This window comes from Phoca vitulina, unplaced genomic scaffold (assembly GCF_004348235.1).
Source record: "Phoca vitulina isolate PV1807 unplaced genomic scaffold, GSC_HSeal_1.0 scaffold95, whole genome shotgun sequence".
Lineage (NCBI taxonomy): Eukaryota > Metazoa > Chordata > Mammalia > Carnivora > Phocidae > Phoca > Phoca vitulina.
Window position 1 is genome coordinate 1,339,069 of NW_022589798.1, and position 15,894 is coordinate 1,354,962.

General features: G+C 46.3%; 2 protein-coding genes across 5 annotated transcripts; both read left to right on the forward strand.

Annotated features, from left to right (window-relative positions):
- The first annotated feature begins 506 nt into the window (after positions 1-506).
- KCNE2 (potassium voltage-gated channel subfamily E regulatory subunit 2) lies at positions 507-878 on the forward strand. Its single transcript, XM_032396934.1, has one exon. The coding sequence runs from the start codon at positions 507-509 to the stop codon at positions 876-878; it is 372 nt and encodes a 123-aa protein (XP_032252825.1).
- Positions 879-5,280: 4,402 nt separating this feature from the next.
- SMIM11A (small integral membrane protein 11A) lies at positions 5,281-15,098 on the forward strand. 4 transcript variants are annotated; one of them, XR_004298460.1, is made up of 5 exons: positions 5,298-5,388; positions 8,409-8,491; positions 9,131-9,233; positions 14,194-14,371; positions 14,916-15,098. XR_004298460.1 is itself a non-coding variant. In XM_032396962.1 (4 exons), the coding sequence occupies exons 2-3, from the start codon at positions 9,222-9,224 to the stop codon at positions 14,356-14,358; spliced, it is 177 nt and encodes a 58-aa protein (XP_032252853.1). In that variant the 5' UTR covers positions 5,281-5,388; positions 9,131-9,221; the 3' UTR covers positions 14,359-14,371; positions 14,916-15,057. The 4 variants fall into 4 exon arrangements, 1 of the variants encoding a protein (XP_032252853.1); XR_004298459.1 differs by having other exon boundaries at positions 14,194-14,499; positions 14,916-15,057; XR_004298458.1 differs by lacking the exon at positions 8,409-8,491 and having other exon boundaries at positions 5,281-5,388; positions 14,194-14,499; positions 14,916-15,057.
- The last annotated feature ends 796 nt before the right edge of the window (positions 15,099-15,894 follow it).

A 15,894-nucleotide genomic window follows, 5' to 3' on the forward strand; every position in this document is an offset into this window, starting at 1 on the left:
TCCGCTGACACTTGGGGAATGCCGTTGAGAACAAGGCATTATGCTAGCTATTGTGAGCTGACCTGTCTGTTTAAAAACAGAGTAGTGCAAGATGATTGATGAAAATTTAGGATGTGGGAAGAGTATAAAGAAGGAAAAAATTTTCATTAGGTATACCACCCACTATTAACATTTTGAACGATTTCCTGTCTTTTTTCCATTGTCATTTGCATGTTTACATTTATTTACATATGTAAATGGGGATAGTATATATAGTTTTATGTCCCCCATCAAATTTTTATTGTAAGGTATCCTGCATCCAAAAAGTCCATAAATATGCATGTGCAAAGCTTAAAGAATAAAAAAAAAATATGCACTCAATCACCAGCTAGGTAAAGAAGAAATTGTATTATCTCCCCCTTTGCATTCCCCTCTCTTTATCCCTTAAAGTAGCCAAATGCAGAAAGAATCAGTGTTCTTCACCTTGTTCATCTATTTTATCATTCAAATTGCAGCAGGAAGGAGATATGCCTACTTTATCCAATCTGACACAGACGCTGGAAGATGTCTTCAAAAGGATTTTTATTACTTATATGGACAACTGGCGCAGGAACACAACAGCTGAGCAAGAGACCCTACAAGCCAAACTGGATGCTGAGAACTTCTACTATGTCATCTTGTACCTCATGGTGATGATCGGAATGTTCTCTTTCATCATTGTAGCTATCCTGGTGAGCACAGTGAAATCCAAGAGGCAAGAGCACTCCAACGACCCCTACCACCAGTACATCGTGGAAGATTGGCAAGAGAAGTACAAGAGTCAAATCTTGAATCTAGAAGAATCAAAGACCACCATCCATGAGAACATGGGTGCAGCAGGGTTCAAAATGGGTCCTTGAGAAACAGAAGAGGCATAAAGCCAACATCTGATATCCGGATCCAAAGAGATGCCCGTGCCATGGAGCAAATCCAAGTTGTCATTGTTTAGAAGATACTCAGTTCCTTGCTTGCTGTTGAGAGTTTTCACGGAGATCATGTGGCCGCTCAACCAAGACAGATGACATTTTTTTTACTATGATCTCTTATCTTTATTTTTTTTTAATTTTATTATGTTAGTCACCATACATTACATCATTTAACTTTTGATGTAGTGTTCCATGATTCATTGTTTGCATATAACACACAGTGCTCCATGCAATACATGCCCTCCCTAATACCCATCACTGGGCTAACCCATCCCTCCACCACCCTCCCCTCTAAAACCCTCAGTTTGTTTCTCAGAGTCCATAGTCTCTCATGGTTCATCTCCCCCTCCGATTTCCCCCCCTTCATTTTTTCCTTCCTACTATCTTCTTCTTCTTTTTTTTTTTTAACATATAATGTATTATTTTTTCAGAGGTACAGGTCTGTGATTCATCAGTCTTACACAATTCACAGTGCTCACCATAGCACATACCCTCCCCAACGTCCATCACCCAGCCACCCCATCCCTCCCACCCCCCTCCACTCCAGCAACTCTCAGTTTGTTTCCTGAGATTAAGAGTCTCTTATGGTTTGTCTCCCTCTCTGGTTTCGTCTTGTTTCATTTTTTCCTCCCTTCCCCTATAATCCTCTGTCTTATTTCTCAAATTCCTCATATCAGTGAGATCATATGATACTTGTCTTTCCCTGATTGACTTATTTCGCTTAACATAATACCCTCTAGTTCCACCCACGTCATTGCAAATGGCAAGATTTCATTTTTTTGATGGCTGCATAATATTCCATTGTATATATATACCACATCTTCTTTAGACAGATGACATTTTAATTTCGGTGATTTATACTTGCTCATCGGAGCAATATTTTATGCGGAAGACCTCTTTTACTTTCTGGGCAATATAAATGGCATCTTAATCAATGTCCACTTTGACAAATTTTGTCAAGTTAGTGAAAATAAAGTCAAATTTGAAGTGAAGTGCCTGTGTGCTGACAGTGGGGTTAGAGGGGGGGACTAATAAATCATGGGACCTTCTTTCTTATGAAACACTGGTTTGTATGTGACGAATTCACTTTATAAATAACCCAGCTGTGTTACCCAGAAGCTGTGGTTCAAAAATGTATCACTTGCTCCACCAGCTTGACATCCGAGCGTCTATTTATTAATTCAGGAATGCAGAGTCCGAAGTGATGGACGAACAGAATCACCAGGTTACTTTATGGGTATTGTTTTCCCAACATTTTGCTTATTTGGAAGTCTGAAGACAGAACAAACATTCCACAAGGGCAAATAGTCCCCAACGGAGATGTAGCATCACCCAGTACAACAGAAACATGTTTTAAAATTAACATCTGAAGTTTTCCAGAAAACTGACTCTTCAAAGCTCTTGTTATTATAGAAAAAAATAAGGAAAAGTTGTAACATCGCCTTATAAATAACATATTTTTTCAACTCAGTTTATCTTCTTCCATTTATATTTATTTTCACTTATGTTTCAAGAGGCTGATGGTACAGAAAGTGATTGCTGATGTCTGTTGAAAAGCTAGACAGTTCATTATATCTAGATATTGCATTTTGATGCACTCCACAGATTAGGTGATTTCAGCTGCTAATTAAATCAAGCAATATTTAACACCTGTCTACTTGGGCCACTAGCATAGACCCCAGGAGTGTGGAGATGAATGGGACTCTGAGCTGGAGCCACCTACTCATTAGAGAGAATGAGGTACATACAGAAACATCACGATGATAGAACATGACAGGTTATGAAGGAGATCAACACAGAGTGGGCAGAGCGAGAGAAGGGACGGAGGGCAGGCCTAACTCGGTTTAAAGTCTACTCTCTCTGAGTCGCTGAGAGTAGGAAGTCAGAGCGAAGACAGATGTATGGGGTTGTGACTTTGTGCCTCCCAGCTTACCTTTCTCCTCCCCCATCTACTCAGGCAAAGCACAGCATTGTGAGTAGGGCCTCAAGTCTCAGAGTACTAAGACAAAATTCAAAAAAGAAGCCCTTCTTTAAGTCATGCTTGTAGGATGTCTTCCATCGACTACAAAGATTCTATCGTGAGATATCTACAAGGTATCTGTTTCTTGGTAACAAATGTGCAATTATGCTAACATAAGCCTTACATACAGTGTTATGGAAAGCCATTTATATTCCCAGAGCAGATGTGGCAAGAGTGGCCTCCTTCCTCAGATCAGAAACCCAGAAATGCTATTGCACACAGAACATTTATCCCAGTGTGCCCAGAGCGGCCACCCGGGCTACAAAATCCTGGCTTTGGGTCTGGATCCAGACAGAAATCTAAGGTTTCCATCGGGTGACCAAGACTATCTTCTTCACTAACCTCTGGTCAGGCTCTTCTGGGCCCTCAAGGAGGCCTCAACCTTGGCTTATGAACACTGCATACACTTGGTATAAATGATTTTGTCCCCTTCTCCATGCTACGAGACTTGAACTAATGCTAGCATAGCTTCTAACAGCTCAAGGCTTCATCCCTAAGAGGACACCAGGCCCCTTTGGAGTGCCCGCCTGAGAAAGCTCAACAAGCTGCCAGGAAAATTTACTGTTGGTTCCAGCCAAAACCTGGAGATAAGCAGATCAGCTCCCTGAATTCCCTCTAAGAGCAGTTACTTTAGAAAACTTGTAATTATAAATCTTTTCTCTCCCCCTTTGGGATATAAACCTTTTACTACCCAGAACTGTCTTGTCTCTGGAATGCCAGCATTCACGGAGGTAACTCTCCTGACCGAGAGAGGGAACCTTGCTCTAACCTGCACCATTGCCTCTGGTCATAAAGACAGAAATTTGTTTCTCTTTCAGATAAGTGCCTATTAACAGAACCAGATCAGACTGACTAATCCTTGGGTTTTTATAAATATCCACTTCCCTGATTCTGCCCCAATGACCCCACTCCCTCATTCTCCCCTTAAAATGCCCAGTTACCACTGCATAAATCAAAGTGGACTTTGGTTTACACTGGACCCTCTTCTCTACTGCAATAGTTACTGAATAAAGTCTATCCTTAAGGCTTTCACTGGTGCCCGGTTTGATCTTTGACACAGAAAACCAAATGGAAGGAAAGAAATTTAGATTTTTCTAAGAAAGTACATTTTATTATCATCACTGAAAGTATAGTGGCAAGGCAGATGATTATCAGCCAACTTTGCTTTTGGGGGATGGGAGAAATGGCCGATCTTTAGAAGCATGCTGGGTATTCAGTTGTTGAAACCACTTGCCCCAGTCTGCCACTTTAGCATGGATTCCCAAAATTCCAGGCTGGCCACTTTCAACTAGGTAACTAAGATGCTAATTCAAACAACTTGCTGGGTACACCGCAGCGCACCCCCCCCCGCCCCCCCGCCCCGTTTTGCTTTTAGAGCTCCCTCTGCTTGGATGACTGGCTCCATATGACCTGAATCCCACTTCCTTCTTACAAGCAGAGTTCACAAGTGGTTGCAAAAGGAGCCCATGTTAGTTGCTGCCCTGATGGGAATCTATATCCACTACTGAGAGATCCCAGCTGCGGCACTTGCTGGCTTTCAAACCCTGGGCAAATTACTGTAATGTCTTAGCGTCTCCACTTCTTCATCCGTGAATTGGTTATTTTATGTCCTTCTATAGGCTGGTGGAGACTTCAGAGAGACCAGAGCCTCACAGTGCTCAGGACACAGCTAGTTTTGTTATTTTCTATAGGAAAACTTCGCTTGTCGACACATCTAAACCCTCCACCCTCTGTGTGTCCCTTCCTCTGCGTTCCTAACATCTGTACTTCATCACCACAAAATGTCACAGTGGGATTTGGAGTCAGTCCGCCTGTGACTGCCAAGTCGCGCGTTTTCTTGCGCCAGCCACTTATTCTCCCCTCGCTGGTTTCCTCAATCTACAGAAAGAACTCCGTGAACATTGGTCTTTATTCGGGGTCTGGCTTGCGCCCTCCCGTGGGGCAGGGACTGAGCGTCCCCAAACTCTGCATGCGCGTGCTGCGCGTTTGTTGGAGTCTGGGAACCCAGAATGGGGGCTAGCGCTTTCCCAAAAGAAAATGCAAGCATTTTGTCAGAGGAGATGAACGCTGAATTTGGAAACTTCGGGGGAGCCAAGGATCCTCAGTCGCAGACAGGAGTGGACACGAGAAGCCCAGCACTACGGCCGCCCTCCTCCCCCAGCTCCGGTAAATTCAGAACCGTGGCCTGGACAGCAGTGCCCACCCCGGCCAATCGTGACCCGTGACCCCCGCTCAGTCTCCCAACGCCCGGCCCACAGCGGCTCACTGCGCCGGCGCGCCGAGTGCAGCGCCCTCGGAAACAGCCCGGGCCCACTGCGCCGGCGCGCGGTGCGGTGCATTTCGGGACCTGTAGTTTCCCCGCCGCATTGTGGGAGTTGTGGTTCGTGTGCAGTCCCGGCGCTGGAGCCTCCGCGGCCTGGAGCTGTAAGTGGGTGACGTCCGCGTCCGGTCAGCGGGACCCTGACCCGAAGCCCGGCAACTCTTTGGGGCCCTGGGCAGTCGGGTGGACGGCCCCGCGTTTGCGCGTTCTGTCCAGGCTGCCAGCCAGCCGGCCCCCTGCCGCGCGGCGCCAGCTCCCCGGGTGGGAACCGGGAGGGGGCTGGCCGCCGCGGCTCCCACGCGCGGAGCGCCCCTGCCTGGCTCCGGCGTCCAGACGCCGCGGAATCCGCGGACCCGGCGCCCGGGGCGCAATGTTTAGGCTGGCACGAGTTCCGGGCGGGGCCCAGAGTTGTTCTGGCCAGAGGGTTTGGGCGGATGAGCGAGTGTTCTGGACACCCTGTTCTGTGGATGGGTGGGGAAAGCAACGGCCGCCCGTGGCCCTGATCTCCGGGTCTGAGCGGGATAGGTGGTGGTGTTCCCCAGGTGTCGGGGCGGAGAGGACCCTGGCGTGGCCCCCCGGTTACGGAGGAGCCGAGATCCAGTGTCTCTGGCCCTGGGAATCCCAGGTGACCGGGGAGTGGGGCTCAGCAGTCCACGGTGTGATGCGCAAGGTTCACCTGCAACTAACTTCCTCCTCCCCGCACCTTCCAACTTCCAAAGATTGGGTGAAGAGTTGGGGTGACAAGGGTAGAGACTGGGAACGCTAACAGGTTCGGAACGTTCAGACTGACATATCCTACTTAGCGGCTCGAAGAGCGTAGACACCAAGAGAGAGATGATCCTGGAGTTTGTTAGGTGTGCTAAGAAGAAAACGTGGATTGTGGACAGTATGTTGTCCAGATTGCTTTCCCTGGCCTAACCCAAATAAGCGGATAGCTTTTCTGGTTTTTAGGAGAAAACTGGCAAAGGAAAAATGGGGCTATTTTTACGGGAAAGGAGACAGAATCATTTCTATCTAAGCCATTGTTATTCTTCAGATTTAAGCTAGGATTGTGGATAGTTCTAGGGAAAGGCTAAAGCCTTCCTGCACTTCATAGATTTTATACCTCAAAAGTGTTCCCACCTTTTGGCTTTTGCGGTTCGGCCCTCAGATACGAGCTGTCTCCTGTCTGATGCTGCAGCAGGTGTGTGTGCCTGTGGCCTGGAGCCAATAGCCTGCTGATATTTTTAGCTTTCTCAGTTGTTCTCATTTGCCAAAGTCCTGCTGGGGTGCTACAGAAATGGCTGAGTTGGAGCGTGTAATTGCAGGGGGAAGGGGAAAGTTAGCATTTGGAGGCAGCAGGTGGGAATGAGCTGGATTGATCAGCCTTCTAGTCTCCCACTCTCTCACTGCATCCTTTCCGCTACTTTGTTTGCAGGTTGACTTTAAACATGTTTCTTTCTAAAGAGCTTGAATGACCTCACTCTCTGTATGAAGTCCAGGCAACTGCCAGTAAATTTTCCTAGTCCCATTCTGTGGTATCCCAGAGAATGGTGACTTACGAATGCCAGAGTTGCAGAGTTGTTCTTTGGATTCTGGTTTTTAAAGTGAGAACATTTTGGTTCAGAGAGGTGAATGGCTTACCCTAGGTCACGTGCCTGCCAGGGGTGCCACCAAGAATAGAGTCCAGCTCTCTTGGTCCCTGCTGTCTTGCCCTGACTGCATTTTGCCTTGCTTGCCTCTTGTTTATGGTTCTTAAGCTTGGCATGTCCATTAGCAGAGAGAGAGATACTTATTGTGACAATAATGGTTGATATTTATTTAATGTTTTCCATATGCTGAGCATGGTGCTTTGTGTTTACAATCCAGCCTCTGAAGAACTTAAAAATGAGGGACCTGAGGCTCAAAGAGGCCAAATGGCTTGTCCAAGGTCACACTAGTCTTAATCTTAGTCCTGGCTTGCCACAGGGCCAGACCACTGGGTGTTGTTGTTGTGTATTAAGTCAACACTATTTTTTTAAAAATTTCCTTAAATAATCTCCACACCCAATGTGGGGCTCGAACTCACCACCCCAAGATCAAGAGTTGCATGCTCTACCGACTGAGCCGACCAAGGGCCCCACTGGGTGTTCTTTTTAATTTATTTCCTCCTTTGAGCTTTTTGGACCTATTTGTCGTCCTTGACCTTGGGAATCAATATCTTACATTAATCCATTAATGTATAGGACATTAATCCATTAATTCGTATGTTAATTTATGTAATTAATATGTTAATTACATTAATAGGACCTCAGAAAATTAGGAACAGCCAAACTCACCTACTATATTTGTACACAACTCAATTAGAGTAAAAATAAAATTTACGTGACCTTAAACATTGCAAATTACAATATGGCTAATCCCTGAGGTTATCTGAGATTCCTGAAAGTGAAAATTCTAGCAATAGGTTATAATCCGTTAGGAACATACCCCTCCAGTGCAACTCAGAATCTGCTGCTACTTAAAGACAACCTGGCCATTTATCCATGAAGAAAACAAGCACCTTCAATCAGCGTCATCACATTTAAACAGATTTATGGTGTACATTCCTATCATTAACTTATCTGGCTTTGAAAGAAGTCATGGGGAAAACTTGGTTATCTTGTGCCAACCACCAGCCTGTTTTCCAGATACTATGACCTTGAATAGATGAGGCATGAATTTTCTATAATTAGATGTTTTTGTAAGTAAAAGTTTTAGTGAAACATTTTTCCCTGAAGTTCATTTTATTATCCCCATTCTAAAGGCCTGTGACATTTTCTTGTGCTTTTCTTAATTCTAAGTACATGTGAAGACAAGCATCTGCATGATTTTTGAATGCACATCTTTCTGCCTACATCAGGATAAGACTCTGGTGCCACACTGGATGGGTTAAAATCCCAGTCCCTGTGTGACCCTGGATACGTTACATAAACTTTGTCTCCTCGTCTCTGAAATGGAACAATAACCTCTCCCTCCTAGGGCTGCATGAGTTTATGCAGCTGATGCGCCCTCGTGCAGCCCAGCACCGTGAAGTGAAGCTATGATTGTGCTCTAAGTTGCCAAATTTCATAAAAAACAGGGGCCCTAGAGCCCATTTAGTTGATACCCCTTTCTTCATTTACAGATGGGACCAAGGCCCCAAGAGGGAAATCACTTACCAGAGTGTGTAGGTTCTTCATCCAGAGCTCAAGTCTTCTGACTCTTGGGGTATGTGCCATATTCTAAAAATAGCGACAGAGAAGGCCTTGGGGCAAATGCTTTGCTCCAGCCGCGTCTCTGACCTCCACTCCCTGCTTCACCTTCCCCTAGGTCTCCCTCACAGTTGAGATGAAATTCTAGATAGCAGTTGCTTTCAAAGGACAATTTTTTTCCCTATCATTTACTCCCCTCCAGATATTTTTTAAGAACCAATTTTTGCTTCATTAACACTCAGAGGACCTGAAAAACAGAAAGACACTCATCCACAAACCAGCTCTTGCCCAGGGCAGGACGTGGGTGGAGAAGTAGGTTTTGGACTTGGCTTTTCTGTCCACAGATGAAAGGCATGGGCGCACGTGTCCCCTTAGGAGCAGCAGCACTGTTAGCTCTGCTCCGGGCTGTGCTCCCACTCCCGGCAAAGAGCAGCTGGGGAGACGTTTCTGCTCACCAAGACCCAAGCCTGTGTCAGCCCTAAGCCAGGCCATCTGCTTCCCACCAGGCTCTGGGTCACCTTGTTGGGGACACTGACTCCTGTCTGCAGCCCTTGCTCTCTTTGCTCATGCGCCCTTTCTCTCCATCAAAGAGGTCTTCCTATGGTGATCTGCTCCGGAAAACCCCGAGTGACCTGTTTCTTCTCTTCTCTACCAGAATAGCAAGACCTGCCCTTCCAGCTCCTCTCCTCATGCGCTTGTCTGAGTGGGCCTGCAGTGACCCAGAGTGAATTCGCCATTGGCCCAGCATGAACTGGAAGGTGAGAATAGTTTTCAACATTATGGCTTGGTTTTTTTCCTTTGTCCTCATTGTAAAAATTCAGAATAACAGTTCTGTAGATGTAGGTTGATTAAAAAGAAAAAAGTGGATTAAAGCAGGAATCCTAATAACACTTTAAAAATAATATTTTCAGTTAAAACAGATAAAAAGTACATTTATTCCCCAGACTTTTGGAGGAAGGCGAGGCCCTTTCTTTGGGTGTACAGACTTCGGATCTGCCTCACTCTTCTTGCAAAAATCGTGCCTTTAAAGTTTTACCTACAGTTTCACATTTTGGTTCTTTAAAGTGGGTTAATATTTTAGGAAACAATCTACATACAAGATACTTCCAGATTTTTATGTTTTTCTTCCCTGATCTTTTACATTTGTGTTACCAAGAGCACTTTTTTTTTTCAACCTAAATTTGAAAATGCATTGAAAGCATTCAATTTAGTTTTCCCGGAAACAATTTTTTCCTTATATAACATAGCGATATTTCATAAGTATTGTGTTTAGATAAATTATCCATTATAACATCAAGTACAGCTTCAACTGGTTGGGGAATAAGCATAGCTGACGTCTGTAGCGCAGACTCAGCCTCTGGGAGCCCAGGTCCAGGGCAATCAGACGGGCGCCTGCAAGCTGTGGGCATTCAGTGGGCTCTGGGCATTCAGTGGGCTCTGGGCATTCGTGGGCGGGTCTCACAGAGGGAAAGGAGAGTCATCACTTTAAATCCCTGAAGTACATGGGGTGTGGTAAAGGTTGGTTAAGAGAGCAGCCACTGAAATACATTTTATCATGGATTCTTTGGAAGTATAAAATCCGGTAAAAATCGTGTTGTCTCGCCCTCCAGAGACGGCTACTATTAACAGTTTTGGTGTGTTTTCCTCCAGTACTTTTTACATATATGTAAGTGTAGTGTGTGTATTTTCAAACTTATGATCTCACTGGGTGTATTTTTTTTCAATTATGAGCCTTTCCTTGTTCAAAACATCCACCAGCTTTCCATTGCAAGGCTTACTGGAAAGATCTGGAAGCAGGACCAGGGAGCTGGGAGAGAGAGAACCCCTTTCCTTCCCCAGCTCCTTTGGGTAGGGGTTTGGGGGCCACCCAGGAGGACCATGGGGACTATTCTCCAGGACGAGCCTGGTTGAAGGTAAGAGGCAGAGTGAAGGTTTCTTGAAGGGGTTGAAAATGTAGGAGTGTTTGTTTAGCCTATATTGGGGTTCCAGGCTCACAGCAGAAAGGCTGGGAAGGAAAGATGAGGCAGTGAGGGGCTATAAGGGGAAGAAGCAGAAAGCAGGTGGGGTGGGATTTAGGGAAGGGCTTGTCCTCTCTGCGGTGGCCACAGTCAGTGGGGATGAAAGTGTTCATTTGAGCACCCAGGCCAATCCTGCTTGTGACAAAAAGAGTTCATTCTGATGTCAGGGACAAAATCTGCCCACACCTTTCCAACTTCGAGCAGATACACAGCTCTGTGGCTGCCAGGGAGCATCCTCATGTTTAAAAGGGGGCCTTTCCTTGTAATGTCAGAAGGAAGTGGCCTCCCCTTGCACCCTGACCTCACAGAGCTCTGGAAGGTGGGAGGATCAGGTAGCGCACAGTACCTCCTGTGGGCTTCCCTTTCTGGCTCAGGGGGCCTGTGGCCGTCAGTAACAGTTAACGTCGTGCATCAGCAACAGAGTGTGACCTCATTGTTGAAAAACTTAGCCATCCTTATTACACAAGTATTGGGGATTTATTTTTAAAATTGGTATAGATCTCATCCACTCCCACAATATTTTATTCATTTGCCCTCTTGAAGGTTGGTTTGTTTTGAGAGTTAAAATGAGGGGCTCGTTAGAAATCAGAGGAGGATCTGGCACAACGGAAGCTTGGTACCCTAGCGGGGCAGGAATGGATCCCTGAAACCCTTTGCTCTAAGCCCGTGTGGTGTCCTTGACCTCTGCTGCCACCGCTCTGCCCTCTCCCAGTCCCGAAACTTCTGCATCTTGTTGCCTCCTGTGTCCACTACCTTTAAGAAGAAAATAAGCCTTGAAACCACTTACCTCTGTCCGTGTGTTGATGTATTAACAATTTGGTGCATTTTCTAACTTCCGGTTGAGATCTCCATTCCCGTCCCTGCTGAAGCTGTCCCCTTTTCACATCACAGGGAGCCGTGGGCTGTGATGTGGGCTCCATCATAGTAGGACCCACAGGCCCAGCCGTAGAGATGGAGAGAACTGGAAGAGTAACTTTTCCCACGTGGATTAGTGCTTCAGTTGGCCTAGATCTACCTAGTGAACATAAAATGGGGTTTCCACCTCTAAACTGTTGATTTTTGCCTCCAAGGAAATAAAGTAAAAGAACATTTAGCATTTTTTTTCTTTCAAAGCTGGTTTGTAAACATGGAGTCAAGCCTCATTGTGACTGAGAACCTTCAAGAAAATAGATGAATTAGGGGATTGTTTGGGGGAGGTAGTAGAGGTTAGCTATGAGGAAGATCTGTGTTCTAAGCTGCTTATATTTGTCAGGAGAAAAAGGTTCACTCTTGCAATTTTTTTATAAGCCTTTTGTGCTCTTGCTGGAGTGATCTTTCTGAAGCGTGTATGTTGTATTTATTCTTTCCTGTTAGTGGTTGAAAACTATTATCCAGTTACTCAGTGTTCTTGTGTTCTTAACCGTTTTAGTTAAATTCAGACAATTTAAATATTTGGGTTCCTCCTTTTGTGATCTGATATATTCCTTCTGCATCACATGGCAGCCTTCCTCAAATATCCGTAAGTAACCAGCTAAATAATTTCAGAGGTGGTGACTCCAGTTGCCTTAGGGAAACTCAGTAGCCAAGGCATCATTTATTTGCATAATTTAGCTGTAAAACTGGGGAGGGTTGGGGAGAACATGGTAGATATTACAGCGTCGTGTAATGATGAAGAGAGTTCGGGCTTTGGAGCAGTCCGAGAACTTGGTCAGACCTAACCTTTCCAGAGTTTATGCTTTCTCAGCCACAATTAGGACAGTCTGCCTGCCTCCTGGGGATCCGATGAGGGTCCCAGGGGAAAATGTAAGGGAGTCACTAAGTGCACAGTAAGCTTCCAGTAGGCCTAACCAATGCTCCGTCTTCTGCGTGTGAAATCTACGTCTAGGTCCGAGTCATCAAGAATTTTAATAAAATTAGGGCGCCTGGGTGGCTCAGTCGTTAAGCGTCTGCCTTCGGCTCAGGTCATGGTCCCAGGGTCCTGGGATGGAGCCCCGCATCGGGCTCTCTGCTTGGCGGGAAGCCTGCTTCTCCCTCTCCCATTCCCCCTGCTTGTGTTCCCTCTCTCGCTGTGTCTCTCTCTGTCAAATAAATAAAATCTTTTTAAAAAAAAAGAATTTTAATAAAATTGTACAAACACCTATGCACATAATTTATGATTTCGTTAATTCCATTTCCTTAGAAATTGGGACACAGTGGAAAGAAGACTGGCCTAGGGGTTAGAACGTTTCATTCTGAGTCTGGCCTCCTTGTGAATTTGCTGTGTGCCGTGGGTTGGCCTCTCCCCCGCCCCCCACCAGGAGCTTCCCTCTCCTTGTTTGTGAAACAAGGTGGCGGACTAAGTCATCTGTGAAATCTCCCCCAGGCCTCCAGCTCTGTGAGCATGTTGTTCCCAACTGAAGTTTTCTCTGACCGGTTGAGTTAAACTGTTACAAGGAGAGACAAATGTTCTTTCCATAGTAGAAGCTCATTATATAGGAATTGCCTATAATAAGTGATGTTTGGCAATTGAATGATTTCATTGGAATAAATCCTACGTAGTCCTCTAGAATGGTGATCATTCAAAAAAAGCATACCTTTATTTGGGAAGGAATTTTTAATCACAAAAAGCTCGTAACTATTATTCAGGTCATATTAATCATGTTTCTGAAACAAGTATAGTATTTGCCTTGAGATGCTATTGTGCTACGGAGACTATCATAATAGTTAGTGTACCTACTAGTACAGAGAGTAATTCAAATCCATAGCTATTCCCCAGGTATCATTTTAGCCCGTGGGTTTTTTTTTTTTTTAAGATTTTATTTATTTATTTGAGAGAGAGAGAGAGCATGAAGGGGGGAGGGTCAGAGGGAGAAGCAGACTCCCCCCTGAGCAGGGAGCCCGATGCGGGACTCAATCCCGGGACTCCAGGATCATGACCTGAGCCGAAGGCAGTCACTTAACCAACTGAGCCACCCAGGTGCCCCTAGCCCATGGGTTAAAGCTTCCCTGTAACAGGAAATTATAGAACAGTTAATAAGTAGCTAAGTTTTCGTGTTCTGAATTTTTTTTTTTCCAAGTAGGCTCCATGCTGTGTGTGGAGCCCAACACGGGGCTTGAACTTGCAACCCTCAGATCAAGACCTGAGCTGAGATCAAGAGTCAGATGCCCACCCGACTGAGCCACCCACGTGCCCCTTGTGTTTTGAATTTTTTTGTCTTTTTATATTTATTTTACCTTCCAAAGGCCGGTGCTAGTGAGTAGCCACAACCAAGAAGAAAGTGTAGCATGCTAAGGTTGGAGAATCCAGAAGGAAGGTCTGGTCTCGCCTCCCTCGAAGGGGCAGAAGCTCAGAAGGTCCCGTGACTGACCCCGGTCGCGTGGTCGTTGGGCCCCCGGCTCCATCTCCTTTCCCTGGACCACGGGGCCGCCTCAGAAGCAGAGGGCCTGGGGGACAGGCAAAGTGCGTGGTCCGGTTGTGAGAGACCAGAGTTAGGTCAGCGGTCCACGGGTGGTTCTCTCGTGAAGCCAGGAGCAGGGGAGTGATGGAGGGCAGAGGTAAGCCTCGACTCACCGGTGTGGGCCCGGGGACCTTGTCTGTCCTGGTCACCCGTGTGGCCCCAGCACCTCGCCTCGTGCCTGTTACATAAGAGGTAGACAGTAAAGGTTTGTTAAATGAAGGAACATGAAAGAAACCTTTCTTATCAATCATGGAACATTTAGAACGCTTGCTTTCTTCTTTAAGGTCCTTGAACGCGTGCCCCTGCTACTGTATATCTTGGCAGCCAAAACCTTAATTCTCTGCCTGGCATTTGCCGGAGTCAAAATATACCAAAGGAAAAGGTTGGAAGCAAAACAGCAAAAACTGGAAGCTGAGAAAAAGCAGCAGTCCGAGAAGAAAGAGAACTAAAGGGAAACCAGAGGTACTGGGACTTCGCACAAGCGGAATGTCCGGTGGGCATTCTGCCAGGCCAAAGAAGTTCCTGTCAGGGACCCTTCCTTTTTTTGGAAAAGGTGTTTTTCTGACTGAAACTCAGGAGTTGGCACAAGGGTGAGCAAAGTTAAAACGGGCAAGGGAAGCCCGTTCTCTTTGAAATGTTGCAGGTTGAAGTTCTGTCCCAGGCAGAGTCCTCCTTTTGTGTGTTAGACCGAGAAGAGGAAGGGAAAGACGGGGTGTGGGTCATAAATGCTTCTCCCCACCCACAGGCATCCACGGAGGCCTCCAGGGAAGGGGGGCGTTGGTGGCAGCAGGACTGGCCCTTCATTTTCCCTCCAGCCTCGAGCCTGGTTTTAACCAGGGGGGATGTTTAGCTGGGCAGAAAATCGTGAGGTTGAAAATACATTCTTTAATAGATAGACTTCAGTGGTTTCTGTTTGTTAAGTTGAAATGGCTGAGCATGAGGGGTAATGCCAAGCAAGTACAACATTCAGACGTTTCATACTTGTCCTTTTGGTCTTCCTTTCTAGAATTTGCAATTTAAATGTCAGCCTGAGTGGATTCCAGCTGAGAAGAAAGAAGAGACAATTACTGAATGATGTGTCAGAGGATAAACTCCCAACCTATAGGGTTAACTAAAAATTATATGAACTTTTTTATGCTCTTAAAAGAACCCGTATTTTGTTTACTAAAATAAAATACCTTTGTAAAAAAGGGGGTCTCTGTCTCCAGAATAAGCCAAAGTCTTTCGGTCTCACACAGACACCCACCCGCCATGTTGTGAGGGGAGGTTGTCTTGCAAGCCCACACCCCTCCCAGCCCGTCTCAGCTCTGGGTGCCAGGTCACAGGTGCTCTTGACACAGGACTAGGCCGCAGGAGAAGTGGCTTCTGCTCTAGGGGCGGAAGGCTCGGCTGCCAGCCCTCCCCGGCCCTCTCCTCTGCTGCCCTCCCCTCACACCGCTCTTCTGTAGCCCGCCTTCCGCCATGTTTTCACTGTTGGGGTGGAGGGAAGCTGCACGCTCGCTTGCCTGGGGAGCGTTGGCGCCTCTGCCGACCCAGGAGGGTCCCCGTGGGGGGGGCTACAGGGTGAGACCCGCCGGCCACACTGGGTGGGAGACTCGGAAGAACTCACATCCCTGAGTCCTGTCATGAGAGAGTAAGAAGAGCGGGTGTACTGTCCTCTCCCCCGGTTTGCTTGTTGGGGTTTGCTGGTAAGAGATGAAGGAGGGCGCTGAGCCAAGGAGACTTCCAGATCTGAGAGGAGTGATACTAAGAATTTTTTTGACTCAGCACCTAACAGACTGAGATCTCTATTAAAAGATTCCTGTTGTCTCACTTCTCTGGATACCAGAGTGGGTGAGGGATGAGGATACATACAGTGCAGTGTTTGGTTTGGTGCCTTTGCTGGGGGCCACGGGGAAAATTTGCATGAGTGTACGATTGACCCTTGAACCCCATGGGTTTGAACTGTGGGGCTCCACTTATAAGCAGGTTTTTTTCAATAAATA

Excerpts from the sequence above, each read along its gene's own strand:
- KCNE2 (XM_032396934.1), top strand. The coding sequence starts at position 507 with ATGCCTACTTTATCCAATCTGACACAGACGCTGGAAGATGTCTTCAAA.